Source organism: Herpailurus yagouaroundi, unplaced genomic scaffold (assembly GCF_014898765.1).
Source record: "Herpailurus yagouaroundi ecotype Mexico unplaced genomic scaffold, PumYag 189, whole genome shotgun sequence".
Classification (NCBI taxonomy): domain Eukaryota; kingdom Metazoa; phylum Chordata; class Mammalia; order Carnivora; family Felidae; genus Herpailurus; species Herpailurus yagouaroundi.
The window spans coordinates 1537530-1562871 of NW_024412420.1; the positions used below are offsets into that span (position 1 = coordinate 1537530).

The 25342-nt window shown below is 43.5% G+C and overlaps 1 protein-coding gene and 3 long non-coding RNA genes across 5 annotated transcripts in view; 2 read left to right on the plus strand and 2 right to left on the minus strand.

The window, feature by feature from the left end:
• Positions 1-4695, plus strand: part of TBX4 (T-box transcription factor 4) — a 31337-nt gene extending 26642 nt beyond the window's left edge. Inside the window, exons 8-9 of one of the 2 annotated variants that reach the window (XM_040496924.1) lie at positions 99-334; positions 2845-4695. In XM_040496924.1, coding sequence (XP_040352858.1) covers positions 99-334; positions 2845-3464 — 856 coding nt within the window. In that variant the 3' untranslated portion in view covers positions 3465-4695. Of the gene's footprint in view, positions 1-98; positions 335-2841 lie in introns of both variants that reach the window. The other variant, XM_040496923.1, reaches the window with a different exon arrangement.
• Positions 4696-4918: 223 nt separating this feature from the next.
• LOC121044681 (uncharacterized) lies at positions 4919-6458 on the minus strand. Its single transcript, XR_005797429.1, has 2 exons — positions 5762-6458; positions 4919-5591 (listed from the first exon to the last, which is right to left on the minus strand). It is a non-coding gene; the product is annotated as an uncharacterized LOC121044681 (long non-coding RNA).
• On the plus strand, positions 6074-14914 carry LOC121044684 (uncharacterized). Its single transcript, XR_005797431.1, has 2 exons — positions 6074-6137; positions 14287-14914. It is a non-coding gene; the product is annotated as an uncharacterized LOC121044684 (long non-coding RNA).
• LOC121044682 (uncharacterized) lies at positions 12586-14999 on the minus strand. The gene is made up of 3 exons (XR_005797430.1): positions 14890-14999; positions 13637-14320; positions 12586-13189 (listed from the first exon to the last, which is right to left on the minus strand). It is a non-coding gene; the product is annotated as an uncharacterized LOC121044682 (long non-coding RNA).
• Positions 15000-25342: the final 10343 nt, after the last annotated feature.

Genomic DNA, 25342 nt, shown 5'->3' on the forward strand with positions numbered 1-25342 from the left:
AGGGCAGGCCGGCTGGGTTCAGGCACACAGACCTGGTAACCCTCAAAGTATCTTTACTCTTTTCCTGTCTCCCTCTGACTGTCCTCCCACACCTCCAGCAAAGAATATCCTGTGATCTCAAAAAGCATCATGAGACAGAGGCTTGTCTCCACCCAGCTCTCAGCCAAGCCTGACGTCAGCCCCCTGCATGGTGCCCACCAGGCGCTCCAGCACTACCAGTATGAGAATGGTGCTCACATGCAGTTTGCTGCGGCCGAGCCACAGGACCTTCCCCTCAACACCTTCCCAGCCCAGAGGGACTCCAGTCTCTTCTATCACTGCCTGAAAAGACGAGGTAGTTCTCTCCAACTCTGGAAGCCCTAGAGGGTCAGAGGAGGGATAAAGCTCTTCCTACAAACACTTTCCACGAATGCATGGGTACACACACACACACACACACACACACACACCTGGTTATTGTGTGGCCTGGGAGAATAAGCCTGAAAGGTTAGGGACCATGGTCAGGCCCCGTGCAGGAATATTGATTCTTGATTTAAAATCTTTTTTATGTTTATTTATTTTTGAGACAGAGAGAAACAGAGCATGAGCTGGGGCGGGGCAGAGAGAGAGAGGGAGACACAGAATCTGAAGCAGGCTCCAGGCTCCGAGCTGTCCCGAGCTGTCAGCACAGAGCCCAAAGCAAACAAGCCGCGAAATCATGACCTGAGCCGAAGTCAGGCATTTTAACCAACTGAGCCACCCACGTGCCCCAATTCTTGATTTTAATGTAGACTTCAGAATCCTCAGAGACAGCTTGTGGTCTTGGTGTCCCCAGACACTGGTACCCCTCCCCCATTTAGATGTTGCTTTATAGCCACTGCTTTCAGAGCCTCCACGGGATGGGCAGATCACACAAAGTCAGCTGGACTCCATCTCTAAGCATGGGAGGAGGCTGAAGCATCCTAGTCCAGAGATTTTGAGATTGAGGCTGTCATTTATCAAAGCAACTTCAATCCTAAAACAAGGATGACCCAGAGTCATGAGAATGGAAAGGCTTCTTGAGAATGGAAATAAACTACTGTGGATGTAGATTGGGAGCCAGGAAGACAAGCAAAAGAAATGTTTTCTTCTTCTTTTGGAGAAGAAGAGCCCTGAGCTGGGAACTGGCACATCTGAGCTCTGGTAGCAGTTCTCAGTTTCTCCATATATAAAATACAGATGATTGGTGTTTACACCAGAAGAACCCTCAGGGACCCTGAGATTCTCTTGGGAATGGGTTTTAGGGCCTTTTGCTTACAATCCAGAATGTTCTCTCTAGCTCCTAGGGAGCAGCTGGTAGAGTTCTGAGTATCTGCTGCTCTAGTCCTGTTAGAATGAATGGCCTAGAGCAGGGGTTAGCAAACTGTGGCCCTTGATCCAAATCCGGACTATTGTCTGTTTTTGTTCAACCTGTGAGCCATAAAAAATGGTTTTACATTTTTTTAGTAGTTGAAAGAAGTCAAAGGATGACTATTTCATGATATGTGAACATTATATGAAATTCAAACTTTAATATCCATAAATAAAGTTTTATGGGAACACAGACATATGCATTTGCTCAACTACTGTCCATGGCCACCTTCGTGTGATAACAGCAGGGTCAAATAGCTGCAAAAGATTCTGTTACGGCCCACAGAGCCTAAAATGTCTACTATCTGGCCCTTTACAGAGAAAGTTTGCTCACTCCTGACCTAGAGTCACTGGGCCACTTCGCAGGTCCAAGAGCTTAGTGCTCTTGAGAGGAAAGAAGAATTTGGAGAGAAGAGAGAAGGGAGGGATGAGTAAGGGTGAGAGAGCTGGGTGAAAAGAGAGGCAAGTTTCTCCTCTTCAGGGAAGATGCTTCCAGAGGGGCAGAGTGGAGAGATGAGTGCAGGCCTTCAAACTCAGTCCACTCATCCCCCAGGCCACCCTGCCCTGTGCATACACACAGCTCCCAGAATGAATCCCTAGAGAAAACAGAAGGAGGGAGGCCAAGTTAAGCCTTTGGACAAGTGTTCTTAAATTTGTTTAGTGGTCTTTTGCCCAAGTCTTCAGGCCTGGGTCATCCCTGGGTCCCACGGGAGGATGTGACACTCCAGAGAGTCAAGCTGTCATGGCTGAGGAGGTTGAAAGACATGCAAAAATGGTTTGGGGCAGCTGATGTCATCTTTCCCCAAAGAGAGTATCAGTTTAGCCTTAAAAGTAGAAGTCACCTTTTACTTATTATCAACTCCATTTCTTAATTTTGTAAATACTGTTGTGTTGGAATCTGTATAATAACAATCTGCCAGGATTTCTTTGAACATATGTAGTGTTTACTTCTTCTTCTAAAAGTAATAGGAACGTGCCTGCGAGTAGCTTTGGCTTGCTAAGGCCTTCCTGGGAGCTGAGGATTAAGGCAGAAACATTGTGGCTTTAATTTTCTGGCTAATTCAGACAGATGTGGCCTCTGGGCCTGGTTTGGCCTGGCAATTGCCTCCACTTTCCTTGGCCAGGGTGGGCCTAGCCTAAGAATGCTAATGCACATTAAGGCCTCTTACCATCCCCGAGAGTCAGGGTGGCAAAGGATGAAAGCTATATGCCGCCTGGCTAACCACATCACTCAATGTCCACTGATGTGGTATCCCCTGTGGCCTTTGAGCAGTGTCCATAATCTGACCATTTCTTGGCTGCCACCACCTCATAAAAGCTGTTGCTGATTAAAATGGTTCTGGGAGTACCATGGCAACATGGGGCAGGGCAAGCCCTGAATGGCAAGGGTAGGCTGTCTTGGCATCCACAAGGGGTGTTCTGGGCCCTGGGTTGGTAGAAATGGCCCTTCCTGAAGGTTTCTTTGTCTTCCAGCAGACAGTGCCCGCCACCTGGACCTGCCCTGCAAGCGATCCTATCTGGAGGCTCCCCCTGCAGTGGGGGAGGATCATTACTTCCGCTCTCCCCCTCCCTATGACCAACAGATGCTGAGCCCCTCCTACTGCAGTGAGGTGACCCCAAGAGAAGCCTGTATGTACTCAGGTTCAGGGCCCGAGATTGCTGGGGTGTCTGGTGTGGACGACTTGCCCCCACCCCCACTGAGCTGTAACATGTGGACATCGGTCTCACCGTACACAAGCTACAGCGTTCAGACGATGGAGACTGTGCCTTACCAATCCTTCCCCACACACTTCACCGCCACCACTATGATGCCTCGGCTGCCTACTATCTCTGCTCAGAGCTCCCAGCCACCGGGAAACACCCACTTCAGCGTCTACAATCAGCTCTCACAGTCTCAGGTCCGGGAGCGGGGGCCCACCGCCGCCTCCTTCCCCAGGGAGCGAGGCCTCCCTGCAGTGTGCGAGAGGAAGCCACCCTCTCCACACTTGAATGCTGCCAATGAGTTCCTCTACTCTCAAAGCTTCTCCTTGTCCCGGGAGGCTTCCTTACAATACCATTCAGGAATGGGAACTGTAGAGAACTGGACTGACGGATGACTCCCATGTTTCTCGACAGCCCTAGGACCATGTTCATCCAGTGTTAACCTCTGTGGGTGGCCTGCACTACCAAGAAACACAGGAAGGTATTTCAGAGGGTGTGATGTATGCGTGTGTGTGTGTGTGTGTGTGTGTGTTTGTACATGCGTACATTTGGAGAGCATCTATCTTCTGATATACAATTGAGGCCATGACAAGAAAAAAAAACTACAATTATCTAAGAAGCGATTTTGGCTGCGGGACCTGGGTCCACTGTTATCTCACATGTCTTGACATGTGCATGGATGTGATGGGAGTAGAGAGTTCATGCGAGTTATTTAGAGATTTGGATAATATAATCTTTGATTTACTCAGGGGCCAGGTGGTGCAGTCTCTCTCATAGGGAAAGTTGGGGGAAGATTCTCATTGCTCGGGTGGGAGGGCTCTGTGCACATCTTAGAGCTCCTGGCCTTCTGTTAGCAAAGAAGCTGAAAATCTTGTTTGGGGGACAGGAGGCCCACTCTTTTGGCTTCAGGAGATTCTGTGAGACTACCTGAGACGTGCACTCAGCTAAGCCACAAAGGCCTGCTGTGAGAGTAGAGCTGACTGCTCAGTTACTGGCCTGGAAATTGATCCCTGGAGTTCTGAGGTCTGAGGGATGATTTTCAGAGAAGGTCATGTGCTAAGTGCTACCTGATGAGTATTAAAAAAGGTTTTTTTTCCTTCAAGAGGAGGGAAAATGCAACCAATAGCATCTCTGTCATCATTCAGGTTTTCTTATACAGTACAAAGCCCTTCCCCTCCATCCCTGGCATATAGTTTCTCACTCTCCGGTGCATAAGACTCGGCCTCTCAGGCACCATCTGCATCCTGTGACTGGCAATTATGAAACACACTTCACCTGGCAACGTCCCCAGGAGGTTACATCGGAGCTGCCGCCAGGCAGAGCCTGTTCTCCCAGAAAATCCTCGCCTCTGGAGCAAGAAAGCCCAACAGAAATAAAAACAAGAATTGAGAAAACATTCATTTCTTCCAGTAAATTCAGCCAGTGAGCTCAGAGAGCAAGGATAATTCTCCAGTGAGGTGAATCGTGTAGTCCCCAGCCCAGCTCTTTAGCATCGAACGTCACCAGACCATCCACGGGGCTGGTATGAACTCTGTAATCAAATTTGGGAAATCACTAAACTCTTTGCATGCTGAATAGCTATTTATATATTATATATATATAAATAAATAAATATATATATATATATCTCACAAATGCAGGCCACATGTCAAATTCAGCTTTGCTTTTTACAAATGAATAAACCTAATAAAATGAACGCTGGAGGGGGTATTTGGAAAGACATCTATTTAAAATTTTATTACACATTTGATGTTAAAAACTAAGAATGGTTTAGATAAAACATATAAATAAATAAATAATAAATATATAAATATATAAATATATAAATAAATATATATATATATAAACATACACACCACAGATTAAACTTTATTAGAAAGACACATTAGCCAACAGGGGGTATGGAACTTCAAGTGTTTTGTTATATAGCATGGACATTTTATTTTACATATCAGAACATAAAGCCATTTTACAACTGTGAAGTGTGTGGATGCTCTTTACTACTGACTTGTCATTTCTTGGCTCAGCAATGGTCTCATCCTCCCTTTTGCTGGTATTTCTTCTGTGCCTCTGAGCATTTACACTATGGAGCCTCTGAGCCTAGAGTGAAGGAATTTAGGACCAATGGAACAGCTGTATCTTTGATCTCGTGCTACTCTGCAGATGATGGGTCTGGATTTTAGGGTCCACAAAGACCCCAGAAGGGCAAGGCAGGCAGTACACAAGAATCTGTCACATTTCAGTAGTCAGCACACAACCTGGTGGTTTGGAGGAGGTGGTCTTACACGTAGGGAATTCTCGGTGGGATCTGTGCAGCTTCTTCAGATGAGGAACTGAAGAGCAGGTTGGAGTGAGAACCTGAGGCTTTCCAGAGCAGTCAGATGTATGAGCTCATCAGCCACCTGCACCCTAGAGAAAGGATTCAAGGCCTGGCAGAGACCTCTGCATCCTCCTCCTCAACCAGATCCCTAAAGCTTGCTCACAAGATGGAGTGGCAAAAAAGGAGATGAATCCAGTCCACCCTATTAGATTAGAAGAGAAGCTGGTGTCAGGAGGTATGTTGGGGCTCCCTCCTTACAACGCCTTGCCTCTTGCCCCCCCCCATCATTGTCACCCACCATGTCCACTGCAGGTTGGTCTAGGAAGCCAGGAGAAAAGAAGACAAGGGTAAGGGTTTTCTTTAAATCCATACCTTCATCAGGATAAAGATGAGATTTCCTGCTGGATAAAAAGTCCACCTTGTCTCCTATTTCCCCAGAGTCCTTTCCTGTGGCTTTAGGGCTGCTCTCTGGGTGGACTTCCTCCTGCAGAAGGAAGCCGAGCTCCTTCTTTCCTTGGCTGTTGGCTCCCACCTTGGGCTTTTTGGTCACAGAGAAAAACTTAACTGAACCTGGCTTAGGACACAGAGAAGTGGTGGGTTCATCCTAACTCACACCTGCTCTGTTCTTTTCTTTCTGGGTGGACTGCATTCTGGAACACTCCACACCTTCTAGAACCCCAGGCAGAGGGCTGGGAGCTAGACATGGGTTCCCAGCCTCTCTCCAGATACACAGTTGCCTGAATCCAAGGTAAAGAAAGCTGTCTGTCTCTTATGGGATATTCTGAGTCTAAGCGGCCCATATCTTCCTACCAGCTTTCTGGGAAGCATGAGGTCCTGGGGCTTTCCCACCTGGACATGGCTAGAGAGCAAGGCCTGCAGTGGGATTTGTGGAACTTTCCTGCCCTTCTGAATCAACAAGTCAATAAAAAGGGGGCACATGGGATACCCTGGAACAAAGGGCACCATTCAGTAGCGCCAACAGGTCATACATCATCGGGCCAGAAACCTGCCACATGAAAAGTGTCTGCTTCTACAGTGCCCTGCCTGGGAAGGGGGGGGGGGGGAGATGAATATTCAGCTGTGAGGCCATAGGCAGGCAGCCCCCAAGGCTCTGCTCACCAGCCCAGAGCCAGCCACTTGGTGAAGCTGGGCTAGGCTCTTAGCTGCAGCTCAGCCACCCAACTGCCCTCCAACAACAGAAGAGCCTGGAATAACAAAATGGAGAATGAAAGAGAAGCTGGAGCAGACTGACAAATTGTTAAAAAACCAAACCAACTTCCAGTCTTGGCTGGGCCTCAGGGGGTCAAGAGGCCTCAGCTTGCCCCACTAATGGAGCCTGCTGGAGAAGTAGCAGCCCCAGCCTCGCAGGGTCTTATCTTACAACATAAAATTAAAACCCACTTAAAAGGCCGGAGGGCATGTTAACATTCCCCCTGCTGTCTAATTGAAGTAGTTCCCAGTGCAAAGGATTTCACTTGAAAGATGTCCCCCTCCAAGCCCCAGTTGGCAGGCAGGGCAAGGGAGTGGGGAGGGAGAGACTGTCAGTTCAAAAGACCAGCACAAGCTCAGGCAGGAAAAGCCTGGTTCTGTTTGCCTTCCCCACCCAGGCAGCAGGTGGCGACAGCAAAGGTTAGGACAGGCTGGGTTGTTTTGTATTTTTAGAAAATTTTACAAATTCATTAGCAGCTATGTCAGCAGAGGCCAGATTCCGACAAGAAGTCCTGTAATGATTCAAATATGGCGAGCCCGCAGCTAAATCTGGCAGTCCCTGCAGCCCAGAGATTTCTATTACGTCCCCCAGCGACGCCCTGCTCCTATGCAAATATATTACAGGTCTCCTAGGCATACGGAATCAATCAGGGACATCCTGTAAAGGTGATGAACTTGCACTGGCCATCCTGAGTAATGGGAACCAGTCAGCCTGCAGCCGGTTGGGACTGAAAGCCAAGGTGACAGCTATTAAGCAATTGTGTGCAGAACAAAATGGCAAAGGGGCCGGGTAATCAATTCAATTTCGATGGGCGACCCAAGCAACTGCAGCGTCTGTCGCAGCTGATTAGAGGGGCCTGCTGGAGCTTTCAGTGCGAGCCCATCAGAGATCAGAAACAGGCCTGGGATGAAAAGGGAAAGAACTGTCTCCTGAGAAGCAGGCGATGAAGGACTCTGTTTTATGTGACTGTGTTCTTCCTTCTCTCCTTGAAGAAAGAGTAGAAAAAAAGCAAGCAGTTTGGAGATTAGATAGTTTTCTTTTCAGCCATTTATCATTATGAAGGAAAGTAGACAGGGCAGGGGCAGAAAAATCTCCAGTGGGATTTCTGCAAAGTTTCACTAAGAAGGACCAGGTTTACACTTTGCAGCTCAAACAGCCCCTGCTTATTACCACAGCCCGACGGGGTCTGCAGAGCGTCCAGAGTCTCTCTTCCCTAACGAGTGCAAACAGGTCCCAGCGCTCTGAGGATCACAGAAATTCTCCTGCAGAAACCCCAAACCACCAAATTGTATCATTTGCGAAAATGAAAGCCCGAGTTGGAATAATGGGGAGAGGAGGCAAATGGGAAAGGAAAAGATGAGACAGAGTTGTACAGAGTCCCAGCTGGTTAAGGCCCCCACTGTGGCCCCCCCATTTACCTGGGCCCAGTGCAGGGCAGGAAGGGCCCTGGCTGTGTCTGCCCAAGTTCAGCACTGACCCCAGTCTGATGGTGGATCCTGTCAGCCTGCTTGAAAACTCTAGGCTCGTGTTTGGTTCTCCAGTGCAGAGGAGGCAGAAAAAGAGCACCCCACAGGCACAGAAGCCATGAGAGAGACCAGCTATGGGACTGAGGTGGGAACGAGAGAGGTTTGTGAGCAGATGGCCAGGAAGATGCAGAACCAGGAAGGAGAGGGCTCTCTTGGAGCCCCGGATGGGAAATAAGCATCTGAGGCAGGGCTGGCAATGAAAGAGGAAGGGCAGATTTAGAAATGAAGAGCCACGGGTGGCCCTGATCAACCCCTCCGTAAGAGAATCACAAAATGATAATCAACTTGAGCAAAGCTAGCCTCACTAATAATCTGAAATGCAAATTAAAGTGAGAAAACATCACTTCTATCTAACAAATTAATAAACAATTGGGGCGCCTGGGTGGCGCAGTCGGTTAAGCGTCCGACTTCAGCCAGGTCACGATCTCGCGGTCCGTGAGTTAGAGCCCCGCGTCGGGCTATGGGCTGATGGCTCAGAGCCTGGAGCCTGTTTCCGATTCTGTGTCTCCCTCTCTCTCTGCCCCTCCCCCGTTCATGCTCTGTCTCTCTCTGTCCCAAAAATAAATAAACGTTGAAAAAAAAATTAAAAAAAAATTAATAAACAATTAAGAAAAGATGTGGGGAGTACCTCTCAATCATTGCTAGTGGGAACGCAGATTGTTATAGTCTCTCTGGAAAAAGCAACTTGGTAACTTGGACAAAGACTCTAAAAGTGTTCATATCCTAAAGAAAATAACCAGAAATGTGGACATAGCTTAATGCTCTATAATGTTCATTATGGTATTATTTTTAATAGCCCAAATTGGCAGAAAGTAAATAATGGTTAAATAAATTATGATATACTCATACTCTGTACTATGATGTAGTCATTGAAAATATATTTACAAAGTGTGTTTAGTGACACGGAGAATTGATTTAATACTAAGTGAAAAAAGAGGACCATAACACCGAGTATGATCTCAAGAATATTTGGGAATGAAAAAAATACATCAGTGCAGCCAAACTACAGATCATTAAATAGCAACCGACAAGAGATGAAATACATAAATATATAGGTCCATGATATATTATGCGAAAACAATTTTCTAAGTAATAGATATGGTTTCCCATTTGTGTGAAATATAAAGCAAAAAACAAACCTGTGTGTGTGCATATATGTGTGTGCATGGTGTGTGTGGGGGAGGGTAGGTGGTTGGGTGGGTGTGGGTGTGTGTGGTAGGGGCTAAGAGAAGACTTAGGAGGAATTTTTTCTGATAGTTCCCCCATACATCTCTGTTTTATTTTCCTTGTTACAATGAGCATGTATTTCTTCTGTAACCAAAAGATTCAATTAAAGAACAAAGAAAAATAACTTGTGATTATAGAAGTGCCTGGAATAAAAGAGAAGAAACTGTGTCCAATGCTATGGCAGTAACCCTGGGAAGTGGCCAGTGCTCCCAGTCAGGTGGACAGAGATTGACCTCTGGGCCCCCTCACATCCCTTGTTTTCCTCCTGATCCTTGGGCTGTCCTTCTTAGACACCTTTTCTTCTGCCCAGTCCTTTAATGCTGCTGTTGCTCAAGGACTGGGGTTTTAGCCTTGTCTTCTCACAAGGTACTCTCCCTGGGTGAGGCCATTTGTTCCCACGGCTCTTTCACCAACATACACTGACAAATCTCCAGTCTAATCTTTCCGTCTCCTGAGATTGTCTCCTGGATGTTTCTGTTTAAGAGATTCAGAATCTCCAACTCCCCCTGTTCAAACCTGAGCCCTCCCAACATCTCCTTGCCTTATATGTTTTGGTAAATGGCCCTGCCAGCCAAAGTCTCATTGCTCAAATCAGAAACCTGGGCTTCAGTTCCCTACCTGCCCAACCCCCAAACACTTGCTAATTTATGCAGGTTCTATGTTCTAAAGACTGCTTACATCTGTATATTTTTTTCTCTCCTTCATTAAGTCTGTGTCCCCCAGACTGGCCAATCCTTGGGTCTGGGCTGTCTACCCTCTAGTGTTAGCTGTGTGAGGCTGCAGGGCTTTGGGCTGGCAGAAGCAGCACTCCAAAGCACTAAAACATTGCTCGTGGGGTGATGGCTGTTCAGACATGTTGAACCAGGGAATTGCCCAGGCAGAAGACAAGAGGCTGTTCAAACGTAGGAGTGCTGCTTTCATTGGTGACTCTGCTTTAGGCTTGGTGTGGTCTGCTTCTTCTGCTCTGGCTGCCACTGTGGAGGTAGTGAGAAAGCAGGGCCCTCCTGCAGCTCATTTTGTAGGGTCACAGGCTAGCCCCCAGACTCACAAGCTATCTGAGCACCCTCCTGCCCTGTAGGCCGGCATTGAGAGTGTATGCTCCCAATGACAACTCTCTGTGAACGTATCCAATTGCTTGCTAGGGGGTAAATGAGCCCCAGGAGTACTAGATCGGTGCTGTTTCCAGCATCTGCCCTCCACATACCTATACCTCTTTCTCTTTCAGGGATTCCAAATTGTCCCCTCTCCCAAGTACTTCCTTGGGAGACCTATGCCAATTTAGGACTGGCTTTGTCTCTCCCTTAAGAAGAGAAAAATCAGGGGTGCTTGGGTGGCTTGGTCAGTTGAGTGTCCGACTCTTGATTTCAGCTCAGGTCACGATCTCAAGGTTTGTGAGAGCGAGCCCCAGTTCCAGCTCTGCACTGACAGTGAGGAGCCTGGGATTCTCTTTCTCCCTCTCTCTCCGCCCCTTGCTTGTGCACATTCTCTCTCTCTCTCAGAATAAATAAATAAAAATTAAAAAAAAAAAAGAAGAAGAGAAAAACAAAGACAGTAAGTCCCCAAACATGACTCCGTACATAAAGCACCTAGAACAGGGTGCATGCTTAGGAAATGATGGTGTTCCTTAGTTAGGTCTAAGGAATTGGGAGATTCCTCCAAATATAATTTAGTGAACAATTGGTGGCACCTCAATTTATAATTGCCTCCACTCACCACATGCTGGCCATGAACTTGCTGCCCTCCGCCTCACAGGGAGGTAGGTTGTCACTGCATTAGGTCCCATCCTCTCCATGAGGCTGGGTCAGGTTGGTCCAAACTAGCAGAGTTAGTAAATAATCCAAGTACCTCTAAAACGACTGTTTAAAGTGTCTGGGGAATGGCCTCAAGACCCCCTCGGGTTGGGTGGCAGAGCCAGGGTATCTTTCCCTTGCCTTTGCAACTCCTGGCCCCAGAGTTCTTCCTTGGGATGACCTGGAAGAGACTTGTTCTGGAGTCATGATTCTTTACACCAAGAATTCCTAGCTAGGGTGCCCGAAGCAAGGGTTGGGTCTGTAAAATGACGTAGTTCCATTAGGAATGATGGAAACTATGTGAGCTGCTTTTAATAACACCAAATACAGCACAGCACAGCACAGTCCTCCTTCCCTTAAACCCCACGTGCTGATGGCCTGGCCCACATGTTCTCTGGCCCAGACTGAAAGCCAAGGGCTGTCTCTTCAGGGCAGTCGATGGACCTGAATTTACTCCACACAAGGCACCAAAGGTTCAGGCATTAAGCTCTGGCCTGTCACACTGCAAACCTGCATTTTCTAGCCCAAGAAAATGAGCTTTTGGTTTTTTCTTATAGCAGTGAAAAGAGCTTGGGATGGGGTGTGAGAGATGTGGGTTCCGGTCCCAGTTCCATCAAATGCTGGCTGTGTGGCTTGCCCTCTTTTTGAGCCTCCTTTTCCTTCTTCTGTGTAGCTCCTCATTTCCCTTGCAGCACTGAAGGTCTGTAAGTCCGTGAATAATAACGTCTGCACTCATGAATTTCTTAGTTATAACCAGGACTCTGTTTGAATCTATAGCAGGACTTGCTCCAAAAAAGAGTAATGGAAGGAAATACAGAAACTTCTTTTTCTAATTATGTTTATCTCATCCTTTTCAGATATCTAGTGTAGCATAGTAGTAAATATGTATAATTGATAAATAACTTCATAAATAATAAATAATATATTGGGATATGTGCTTTAAAGCTTTTTGCTGAAGGGAGGTAAGATTTTCTTTTTTTAACGTTTATTCATTTTTGAGAGACAGAGAGAGACAGAGCATGAGCAGGGAAGGGCCAGAGAGAGAGGGAGACACAGAATCCAAAGCAGGCTCCAGGCTCTGAGCTGTCAGCACAGAGCCTGATGCGGGGCTCAAACTCACGAACTGAGAGATCTTGACCTGAACTGGAGTCGGACACTCAACCAACTGAGCCACCCAGGCACCCCAAGGTGAGATTTTTAAAAAAGGATGAGGGGCACCTGGTGGCTCAGTCAGTTTAACATCAACTTCAGCTCCGGCCATGATCTCGGGTTTGTGGCTTTGTGGGCTCTCAGCTGTCAGCGCAGAGCCCAGATCAGATCCTCTGTCTCCCTCTCTCTTTGCTCCTCCCCCTTGTGCACTCCCGCATACGTGACGCCCCCCCCTCAAAAATGAACATAAAAAAAAAAAAAAAAAAGGATGGATGGAGACTAAAGGGTGCTAGAGCAGTCACTGTGAGGCTCTGCGCTCTGCACGACCTCCCAGAGATGGTTTACCAGAGCTTTGGATGGAGAGGCACAGTGAGGTAGTGAAGAGAGAATGGGCCTGGAGCCCTACCACTTATTAGCTGTATGCCTCATCTCTGTGAGCCTCAATATCTCCCTACATTTAATTAGGGGTAATAAAGCGCTACCTACCTTCCAAGCTTAAATAACAGATTAAATGAGATAACACAGATAAAACTGTGCCCAATTAATGTTGTCCCCCTTCCCTACCATAGGATGCCTGTCTGCATAGGTTTCACTTTAGATGCTGAAAAAATGTAGACATTTTCTTTTCTGGGAAATTCCTTTTATTGCTTTTCGGTACTTTATTGCTTCTCCTGTCTCACAGTTAAGCCTTCTTTAACAGCCGCCAAAGCCTATCCGCAGTTAGGTATAGAGTGCCAAGGGGAACCGGAGGGCCATGCTGGGAAGAATCCTGCTTGGTCTTTCCAGCGCTCTGAGCACCTCACACTCCTAGGGGTTTGGGGCTCATCCAGGATTCAGACATCATTCAAGGACATTTAGGAAAGGGTATCCCTCCAGCGGAGAAGCCAGCCGTCTTCACCTAGGAAGAGACTGCTTGAGTTTTTTGCTCCTTCATTCAAAGCTCATTGCCATATTCAGTGACACTGGAAATGAATCTACTCTTAAAAGAAAGTCCCAACTCTGCCACTATTTTGTTGGAGGCCTTAGACAATCCCTCAGTCTTTTTCGGCTTCAATTTCCTCTTTGCAAAGAAGGATGAGCACTATCTGTGCTGCCAACGGCCTAGGCTTGGCATGGCTCATGGGCCAAATGAGACGCTCTGCATGAACATACTCAGTAAGAAATGAAAGGGATTGTAATTATTAAGCTTCCCGTTGGTCCAATTAGCACCAGCCCACACTAATTTCTGCCTATTCATGAAAAAAAAAATCACTGCTTTTCATAGACTAAGGAGGGGGAATGGTTGGCAAGGTATTGAACAATCTCATCAGCTCTGAGAGGTGGGTTATTTAGTATCATCACCTACCTTATCATTATCCTTGCCCAGCCTGCATCCTCAGCTTTTGACGAGGTCAATTTCCGGCACACACAGAAAAGCCTGTGGCTGTGGTCGGAACAATCGGCCACAGTACTCCTCTCATGTTGTTGATCCCTTCATTTCCTCCAGCAGACTCCTGCCGGGGACTGAGTTCTAAGTTTTACGCTACTCTTTTGGACTAATCATTTGCAACAGCCCTAAGCACCCTGCCCCTCTCTCACTTTTGCTGTCCAGCTACTGCTCTGGATGGCAAGATTGCTAATTGGGACATGATCCCAGTAAAATGGCAAGAAGGATTCAAGGAGCTGGTTCACTGGACCTTAAATATCCTGCCCACAACTTTACAGCTCAGGCGGCCATGGAGGAAGTATGAGTCATACCCAAGAGGTGAGGCTGCTGCTTAGGAAGGCCTCCACAATGACATTTTTCACGCTTGTAATAAACCGCTGTATTATTAGAACTCACCAAAGCTGAATTTAATGAAAGTTTTAGGCCCCAAGGCCTGAATTTTTCTTTTGTATTGCAAAACAAAACCAACTGGTCCAATTCAAATTAACCCCAGAAAATGCTTAGACTTTAATTATAATTTCTTTCATTCTTTTTCCATTCTCTCTTTCTTCTTCTCTCCCTTTCTCCAGTCTCTCATCTACAAATTTTGCTGGAGATTACAATCTGTTGGAAGAAAAGGAAATGTACAAGAAGAGGAAGAAATGAAAATCTTAGAAACCTATTCAGGTAGTCACAAGTTTACAGGAGTCTTTAACAAGAGTTCCTGATCAGAGACACAGATTCACATGAGAAACTTTTAAAAGTGAATGAAGAGGAGAAAAATACCAGACCCTCTCCATTTGTACCAGAGATATAATGGGATTTAAAATTCAACTGTATCAAAGCTCCTCCAGTTAGACCTGGGAGGCATCCTTTTGTAACAGCCACTTTGCAAAATACTGGTGCCACAAGCAAACAAATGATCACTCCAGAAATAAGGAGAAGACAAGTCCTTTATTTTTTAAATTTCTGGGGCTGAGCCCTCGGGAACTACCTTGGGGGAGGGTGGGAATGAAATGTGCCGCTGTGCACCTGGCCTTCAGCTATTCAGGAGCTTGGGCGGCAGGAAATAGCTCGGGGGCAGCTTCCGTATTTGCAGGAGCTAGTGAAAAGACATCTTTTTTCCCCTCACAGCTACGTTCGTAAACAAATGTTCACTCTCCAACCCTCACCCCAATTTGGAGCATATTTACCCAATAAAGTAGGCCTTCAAATGCCTCCTTGTCCTTCATGGAACTGAAGAGCGCGGCGCCGCTAGCTTCGCCGCCACGGTAGGGAGCGCGCTCTCGACCCTTCCCTGGGGCAGCTCGGTAATCCTCCGAGCACCGAAGCCCCACACGAGCTACTGGGCTGTAAAGTCGCCCAAGATGTCGGCGAGGAAGACTACTTCAAACGCGCTGCCTTCAGCATCAAGGGGCCGGCGGTAGCGGCGGGAGGGGCGGGGGGTGCTGGCAAAAATTCCGGGCCAGAGCTGCCTTTGTCTTAGCCGATCCCTCCTTCCCCTCCTTCCCCTCCTTCCGGGGATCGGGCTCAATGCTGATTCCTGCAGGGGAGTCCCTGCTTGGCATCAAGGCTGGCCCCAGGCATAAGATCCTAATTATTTGAATGGTATTTGTTTTCATTGCTCTTTTTTTTTTTTTTTTTTTAATGTGTCCAGGTCGATGGCATTTTAATGCCTTATTAAACGAGGGTTTTACAGCAGTCTGTCTGTTCAGTCTCTGGGCCCATGCCTGTACTTTGTGTGCAGGGATTTTATCTTTCCTGCTGGCTGAAAATATTTTCCGAATTCCCTATAAAAGTTTTCGAGATTTCCTAAGACAAATAGAGCTCCACCAGCTCTAAAATGACCTTGATGCAGTCGGAATTACATTCAGACACATGCTCTCTCCCTTGTTTACACAAAGAACTGAACTTCACTTGTGCTCATTAGCTGCCGTTCTGAGTACACACCAAATTTGCTCCACAAATGTGCTGGTGCGTAAAAGCACAACTCTACCTGGGATGGCTCCCCAGAATCCAATCTTTTACTGGTTTCTTCCATCCTCTCAGATGGCTGCCCTGGCTTTGAAGGCAGCATCAATAAAGATCAATAAAGCCTGTCCTGGATGAGGGGTTTGCATAAGAGTGTGCAGCATGTACAGCTGAGGGGAGCAGCCAGGCCTGCAACAGAAACACGACTGTCGTGAAGCTCCACAAAGTCGCCTAGAAGAAAATCAGCAGAGTCCTTTACTTGTCATTGTGTAAAATTTTATGAAAATATGTTTTTCAGAAGGAAGCTGAATGTAAAAAACATCGAAATAAGCCACAAGTCAGGCAACGTAGTGTTACGGAAAAAACCTAGAACAGACATAGGTTCAAATCTCATTTCTGGTGCAATTTAGCATGTGATCTGGGGCAAATTAAATGGGAAAAATTATCTTTATCTGTATCTGTATCTATCTCAGGGTTTTTAGGAGGCTTGGAAAGAAGTAATGTATGTAAAACATCTAGTGCAGTGACCGACCCGGTGATTGTAAATAGCTACCATTACTATTTCATGAGGATCCTTAGGACTCAGATGGGCAAAAGCACAATCATTGTGTGTACTCCGGCTTTGTTAAGGCTTCTGGAGTGGGAGAAGGGAGGCCTCAGGGACTGAATGTCCACTCTGAGCCAGATATAGCAATAACTGGTGTAACCTGAATTTAAATCCAGATCTGACTCCAAAAGCTGGTTCCACAGTCCAGGTTAGGTAAAGTAAATATGGAGAATTATATCTCCATAATTCTCCTGTAGCACAACCTAAGGCTGAATCAGCCATATGAGGCTTATTTTGCTTAGGTGGCACTAAAAACCCCTCCAATGCTCACTGCTTAACCACCTGGAAAACTCCCTTTGAATTTCTATTTTGCTGGGTCTTTTTTTTTTTTTTTTTTTTTTTTTTAGCATTACCTTCTTGGTGGTGTTTCACTAACATTTAAGACATTTAACGTTTAAGACAGACAAATACCCTGGAGATGAATCGGTAGGGATGCCCAGTCCATTCAGAATATTTCCCACTTATTTCATGTCTGCTGTTGCATTAAGCATGTCACAACAAAAAAATGGAAGGTATCTGGGTGGCTCAGCCAGTTGAACATGCGACTTTGGCTCCAATCATGATCTTGAAGTTCGTGAGTTCGAGACCCACATTGGGCTCACTGCTGTCGGTGGAGAGGCAGCTTCAGATCCTCTGTCCCCTTCTTTCTGCTCTTCCCCTGCTTGTGCTTTCTCAAAAATAAACTTTTTTTTTTTTTTTTTTAAGATAGAAGGTTGCTTGATGTCTGCAGTTGGAAAGGACAATAATCAGGGGGTCATGGCTTAAAAAAAATTTTTTTTTAATGTTTATTTTTGAGAGAAAGAGAGAGAGTGAGTGGGGAGGGGGGAGAGAGAGAGAGAGGGAGAGAGTCACAGAACCCGAGGCAGGCTCCAGGTTCCAAGCTGTTAGCACAGAGCCTAACGCAGGGCTTGAATCCATGAACCGTGAGATTATGACCTGAGCCACAGTTGGATGCTCAACCAACTGAGACACCCAGGCACCCCAGTCAGGAGTCATGTTTATGCTACTACAGTTAAAACCTATCACTTATTTGTCAAGGTTTGACACACTTGCATGGAATCAATGAATACTCTCAATTTTAAGGAGTACGTTACATTCCTTAAAATTCTATTTGATTCCTTTTTCAGTCAATTTAGTCTTTTAAAAAAATATTGCTTTTTACTCTGTGTGATCTGTTTTTTTATCTATCTTAACCATGTTTTAAAATAATCTCTAGAAGGTAATTCTGTTCTCTGAGGTTCTTGGAAGGAAGCATCTGATATGCCATTTACTGGGTCTACTGATGTTTCAGAACAGGATTTTTTTCTATTGTTTTGTAATTTTGTAAGAATTCATTCTACACCAGTCTTTATCTTACCAGTTGTACCAGCATGGTCCTGGTGCAAAGATAGACAACAGACCAGTGGAACAGCACATAGAGTCCAGAAACAGACCCACACATATATGGTACCTGAATTATGAAAAACGTTATACTATAGTAGAAAAGGATGGTTCTGTGTCAATTGGATGCCAATTTGAAACAAAATGAAGTTTGACCCCTGACTCACCATGCAGAAACAATAAATTCCAGATGTATTGTGATCTAAATGTGAAATACAATAAAATATTTAAAGGAAAACATAGAAGAATGTCTCTATGACCTTGGGCTAAGCAAAGATTTCTTAAAGACACAAAAAACACTAACCATAATGAAAGAAACTGATAGACTGGTCTGTATTGAATTAAAAACTTATGTTTATCAAAAGACATCGCTAAGACAATGAAAAGCCAAGTACAGAATAGAAAAAAAAAAAAAAGACATTTTTTGTATATATGTGGACTTAAGTTCAGAACATTTTAAGAACTCCAATGAATCAACAAGAAAAAGACAAATAACTCAAAAGATAAATGGGCAAAGAACTTGTACAGGCTCTTTGCAAAAGAGGATATCCGAATTTCCAAGAAACATGAAAAAGCATTCAATTTCAATAGTGATCAGGAAAATGCAAATTATGACCATAATGCAATACTACTGTACTCCGATCAGAATGGCCAAAATGAAAAAGACAAACAATACTGAGCGTTGGTGGAACTTTCATACACAGCTGGTTGAAATATAGATTGGTACATCCACTTTGGAAAATGATTTGGCGGTATCTACTGAACTGTCAGCATCCTACAATTATGTTTACTAAGAATGTAGGAATGTTCTGTATGGACAAACAATTCCCCTCTTAGGTATATACAGAAAAATATGTGCATATGCTAACAAAAAGGCAGGTATGGTATGTTAACAGTAGCACTATTCATTATAACTCAAAAGTGAAAACAACCCAAATGTCCATCTGCAGTAGAAAGGATAACAAATTAGAGTATATTCATACACTGGACTATTACACACCAATGAGAATGAGTGAACTACAACTTAATGCAAAAGCATAAATAAACCTTACGAACATAATATTAAGGGAAAAAAGCCAGACTTAGATGAGTACCTACTGTGTGTTTTCATTATACAAAGACCAACCAGGCAAAACTAATTTGATGCTGTTAGAAGTTAGGATTTCCCTTGGAGAGGTGAGTAGTGACTAAATGGGACTCAACTGAGGCTACTGGACTGCTGGCAAAAAAGTCTGTTTCTTGGTGTGAGTACTGCTTGAATGTGTTCACGCTGTTAAAATTAATTAAAGCATACGATTATCATTTCTGCATGTCATACTTCGAAAAAGTCTACTTTAAAAAAAGGTTATTTAAAAAAGACACTCCATAACCAATCAAAAAGAGAAAAACAAAATTCAAGCCCCTGGCTTAATAAGATAGATTCTTTACACCCAGGTAGTCCTAGCATCAACTTAAATTTACAACTTTGTCTTTAGTTCTTCCTACATTTTTCATCTTTGAGGATTTTTCTTACTTTCTTAAAATTTAGCCATATATTTAAGAGAAAGTTACTCTGTTTTTTTAAATTGAGATATACGGGTCATAAAACATTATACTAGTTTTAGTTGTACAACATAGTGATTTGATATATGTATGTACAGTTGACCCTTGAACAATGTGGTAGTTAGGGATGCTAACCTCCACACAGTCGAAAATCCACATATGACTTTTGGTTCCCCCAAAACTTAACTACTTATAGCCTACTGTTGACAGAAGCCTTACCAATAACATAAACAGTTGATTGACACATATTTTGTATATTACATGCATTATATACCGTATTCTTAAAGTAAGCAGCTATAACTATAAAGAACAAATGGATGGCTACCAGAGGAAAGGTGGGTAGGGGGATGAGTGAAATAGGTGAAGGGAATTAAGAGTACACTTATGAGGAGCATTGTACAGAGAGTACAATGTACTCTCATTGTACATGAGAGTAAAGTACAGAATTGTTGAATCACTATATTGTATACCTGAAACTAATATAACACTGTATGTTAACTATACTGAACTTAAAATAAAAAAAATAAAGTAAGCTAGAGAAAAGAAAATGTTATTGAGAAAATCATAAGGAAGAGAAAATACATTACTGTACTATAAAAAAATCTTCATATAAGTGACCACACAGTCCAAACCCACGTTGTTCAAGGGTCAACTGTCTTGCCAAATGATTTCCACAATAAGTTTAATTAACATCCATCACCACACATAGTTAAAATGTTTTCCTTGTGTTAAGAACTTTAAAAAAAATTTTTTTTAGTTTATTTATTTTTGAAAGAGAGAGAGAGACAGAGTGAGTAGGGGAAGAGGCAGAGAGAGGGAGACACAGAATCTGAAGGAGGCTCCGGGCTCTGAGCTGTCAGCACAGAGTCCAACATGAGGCTCAAACTCACAAACTGTGAGATCACGACCTAAGCCGAAGTCAGCCGCTTAACCGACTGAACCATCCAGGTGCCCTGTGATAAGAACTTTTAAGATCTACTTTGTTAGCAGAAAGTTACTATATTATATTATCCATCTTTGAAAAGGTTTTTGAGCTGGAGCATTTTTCAGATTATAATATTGCCAAATATTATAGGTTATAATATTGCCAAAACCAGAAGTCTTTTATGAAAAGGTGCTTGAATTCGATAGTCATCCGGAAAATGCGAATTATAAGCATAATACAACACTATTACACCCCCTCTTGTTTGAAATTTCCTTAAGCATTTTTACTTCTCAAGTGACTCTCTTCTAATTATGGCAGGGATCTAAACTCAGTCAACCATGAGGCAAAAGACACCAGTGATTTAGTCTTAACAAACAGTACTTCATGTATCACTCTGGACTCACCTGGATTGTTTTTCCAGATTTATTGAGAAATAATTGACATCCAGTACTGTATAAGTGTAAGGCATACAACATGATGGCTTGATTTACATATATATATATTGTGAAATGATTACCTTGCCACAATAGGTTTAGCTAACATCCAACTTCTCAAAATGATACAATAAAAAAAAAAAGAAAAAAGGAAAAAAGTTCTCCTTGTGATGAGAATTCTTAGGATTTATTTACTGTCTTAACTTTCCACAATAGTACCAGCCATTCATCATGTTGTACATCATGACTGGAAATTTGTACCTTTTGACCACTTTCCTCTAATTCCTTTTCCCCCCTACCCTCCACCTCTGGTAACAAGTCTCTTGTTACAAGTCCCTTTTTCTGTAAATTTTGTTTGCTTGTTTGTTTGTTTTAGATTCCACATGTAAGCGTGATCATACAATATTTGTCTTTCTCTGCCTGACTTAGACATACTAATTATCTTCCCTGTTGTGCCTTACATTCTTAGGCGTTAGATGTACTAATTACTTTCCTTGTTGCACCAAGTAATCCCCCAGCCAGCAAGAAGGTGAGGAGACAGAAGTGACAGGAGAGCGGAAACTCTGGTTTGAAAGAGTGTGCTTTCTCTTTCCCTTGACCCTAGTCTGTTTGAGAATGCTGGTTCTTATGGGTATTCCAGCAGATTCATTTTTAAAAGGCCTTTTTATAAAATGTGCTTAGTTGAAGCGAGAAAAATTTAACAGGAATGTGCACACTAAATCTTGTGTTGTGGAACCATTAGTTCTCAGAGTCAGGGGAGGTAGTTAGAAGAATAATTTTGATATAGTGATATGTTTTCGTTAGTTCACAAACTGGTTATTTTCTCCTGTTAAGTCTCTACTTAAAGATTAATTTAAATTGGGAAAAAAATGCACAAAAACAAGGTGAATCAGATGGTTGTAGCCCTCTTCTTCTGGGCTTAGCTTTCCAGTCGGTTTCAGGGAAGAAACAGAAGGGAAGACATGGTCCTACAGTCTAGGAGCTTGTTATTGGACTGGAGACTCAGAACTAGCACACGTGCAGCAACAGCAAAAATGTGGAGTATAATTACCACCTGTAACGTGGTACCTTTCATTTCTTTCCTCTGCATTTCCAAACATAGCTGTTTCCTCATTTTGTTTTTGTTTTTTGCATTTTTATTATAATGCTTAATTTATTTTTGAGAGAGTACACGCAGGGCAGGTGCAGAGACAGAGGGGAACAGAGGATCTGAAGCAAGCTCTGTGCTGACAGCAGAGACCCCAATGTGGGGCGCCAACTCACGAACCGCAAGATCTCATGACCTGAGCCCAGTCGGACACTCAACTGACTGAGCCACCCAGGTGACCCCCTTATTTTGTTTTTGTGGTGCATGATATTTATTTCAATATCTTTCCATTATATTTTCTAAATGGAGGTTTCTGAGATATGGTGGGAAAACAGTTTTTATTTTGTAAATGGGTACTATTACCCTCTCTTGGTTCTAGTAGCTTTGATTCTCTTGGATTTTCTAGTTACACAATCTTATCTTCTGCAAACATTGATAATATTGCAAATAATAAAACCCCTCCCTCCCTCTCTTCCCTTCTATCTTTTTATTGGGCAGAATTTACTTTAACAACAATGTAAAATAAGTGTAGCGATAATGGATCTTCTTGGGGGTGCCTGGGTGTCTCAGTTGGTTGAGCATCTGACTTCAGCTCAGGTCATATCTCAGTTTGTGAGTTCAAGCCCTGTGTTGGGCTCTGTGCTGACAGCTCAGAGTCTGGAGCCTGCTTTGGATTCTGTGTCTCCCTCTCTGTCTACCCCTACCCTGCTCACGTTCTGTCTCTCTCACTCTCAAAAATGAATAAATGTTAAAAATTTTTTAAAAATTAAAAAAAAAACACAATGGACCTTCTTGTCTTGACTCTGACTTCTCTTGAAATCCTTCTAGTACTTTATCCTTATGTTTTCTTATATTATATATTTGATTATTGCATTTGTTCTATTTGTTCTATTCTTTCTAAGAGCATCATTTATCCACTGATTTCTGTATCTATCATGCTGTCTCATTGTTCTTTTTCTCTTTTCCCTGGTACTCTGAGTGATTTCTTTTATAGCTTAACCAGTACCTTATATGCTAATGATTTCCAAATCAAGAAACAAATCACTTCTGTCTTGAATACCAACATCTGTATTCCTAGTTTTGGGTATTGTTATCCGATGTCCTATGGATACTGCAAGCTTGACATACTCAAAATTGAAATCCTTTCCCCATAAAAAAAAAGTTCCTTCTCCTGTGTGTCCTAAGCAGAAGCTGATGATTTACCAATCACCTGGTCATTCATCTAAGGAAGAAAACTTAGTTTTGTCCCCTTCCTCTTCCTGCCCTCTCCTTCTCACATACAATTGAAACACAAATGTTTTTATTAAATAAGGCCAAAAGAGTTGGATTAGGGGCACCTGGGTGGCTCAGTCAGTTAGGCATCTGACTTCAGCTCAGGTCATGACCTCACGGTTCATGGCATCCAGCCCCGTGTTGGACTCCACGCTGACAGTGCTGAGCCTGCTTGGGATTCTCACTCTTTCTGCCCCTCCCCTGCTCTTGCTTTCTCTCTCTCAAAATAAATAAATAAACTTAAAAAAAAAAAAGAATGGGAACGGCAAAATGAAATAATCTCATGTGTAAGGTATCATGAATGGTGTGAAATAAGATCCTCACATTTGTGGTGGTAGGAAAAAATTCTATTAAAAAAACACACACACACGTCACAGCCCCAACTAATAGGGAAGTTGCAACATTGATTTTCAGGGTAAATAACACGACTGTTTAAGAAGACACTTTGATGGAACTTTTTAGCTGAGAAGGGCACAGCTTAGATGTACTAGACAAAGAGAGAGCTGAACGTTTATGTGGAAAAAAGGGAGAAGACTTGAGTTTCTACAGAGAATCATTGTGAAAGAGAGTGGGTGGGACCACCAGATGGAGATGTCCAGAGATGTGAAGAGGGACTAGGAGACAAGAGGGCCAGTAAGCTAGAATCAAAGGAAAGTTCCTTTCTTTCTGAGAGATTCTATGTAATGAGGGTGGCCTGGGGACTATAGGACCGTGATGTTCACTTCCGAGTTGTTTGCTGTGCTATGTTGTTAGCCCTTCTATGACTCCCATAAAAAGATACTATCCATAACAGCCTTGCATAAATGGTGCTGAAGGAAACTAGAATGAGGTGCAGTAAAAAGAAGTGAAGCTTTCACTATATCACCTCTCCTCGAGGCTAATGTGGCTGGTGGCAGCAGTGTGTGGCAGAAGGACAGTTCAAGCCTGTTCCCTTGAAACAAAACCCCTTTCATCAAGGATATTAGAAGAAAGTGATCTTTTTTATTGATTTTTTTAAATGTTTAGTTTTGAGAGAGACAGAGATAGAAAGAGAGAGGATGGGGGTGGATAGAGAGTGGGGATGGGGAGGCAGATTCCCAAGCTGGCTCTGCACTGACAGCAGAGAGCCTGATGTGGGGCTTGAACTCACAAACTGTGAGATCGTGACCTGAGCCAAAATGAAGAGTTGGATGCTTAACAACTGAGCCAACCAGGTGTCCCAGGAGAAAGTTATCTTTGAAAGGGGGCAGGTAGGCACTTATGTGACACCTACAATCTAGAAAGGAGATTAACACAAGTAAAATCATAATACAAAGCACTGTAAAATACATGCCATAGAGTGGTATATACAAAAAACTATTGGAGTACAGAATAGGAAAACAGAAACATTGAAAATCACCACATCAAGGGGAGGCTTTGATATTAATGAAAAGTAGAATGAGATAAAAGTATCTGAATGCATATATAATAAAAGCAATGTGCATACCAACAACACACAGATAAATGTGCTATGAGTCACTAAAAACTCTAACAGTGATTTCTGCAACAGTAAATTTAAGAGCACATTTTTAAAAGTGAAACAAAATATTTGTTGATTAAATAAATGATGAATGAAGACTTTGTTAAGTAATTCAGAATGGGAGAGTGATAAATGAATCAGTGCAACTAATCAAGCAGGAAAAATTGTAAAATAAGGGAATGGATGGCTTACAAAGAGTGTCTGAGATCTTGAGTTGATACATTGGCTAAAAATAAATTTGAGAATGAACAGCATAGATGCTAGGATATCTCCTTACTTTACCAAGATCACAAACCCTGGTGCTAGCCAGGGTGAGGTCAATTGATGAAGACTGATCAAGGACAAAGGGTTTAGAAAGCTTCTTAAATTCTGTTATAAGGAGCAGTAAAGATGGAATTGGAGGCAAAACCTCGTCGCAACTGCTCCTGATTCATTCTGATCATAACTGGCTACTCTGAGTACCTTATGGCAACTAAGAAATACTAGTATAAGAAGCAGGAAAGAGCATGTTTGTGTGTGCGTGCATGTGCACGTGCATGCGTGTGTGCGTGTGTGTATGTGTGTGAGAGAGAGAGAGAGAGAATATGAATGAAAGTCTATGTGTAATTTGTGAGTGAAACATTGTGATTGACAAAATGAAAATCAGATTGTCCAATTGTATTTGCCGTAAGTATTCCTCCCTAGATTTTGTGATTGTAAAAATAATACTGGATTTTCATTTGACAAATACAAGGAACATGGTAACTGAGTTGCTTGGAATGGTTAAGCACATGGTTCTGATATTTCTGAGTATTTGAAGAAAAGAAACAATCAGAAGCCCTGGCCAACAATTATTTGTCCACTGTGGTCTCCATACATGCCAAAGGTGCAGACGCAAATTTGGGGAGAGTGGTGGAAGAAAGGTTTTTGACCAAAGATTAGGGATGGACT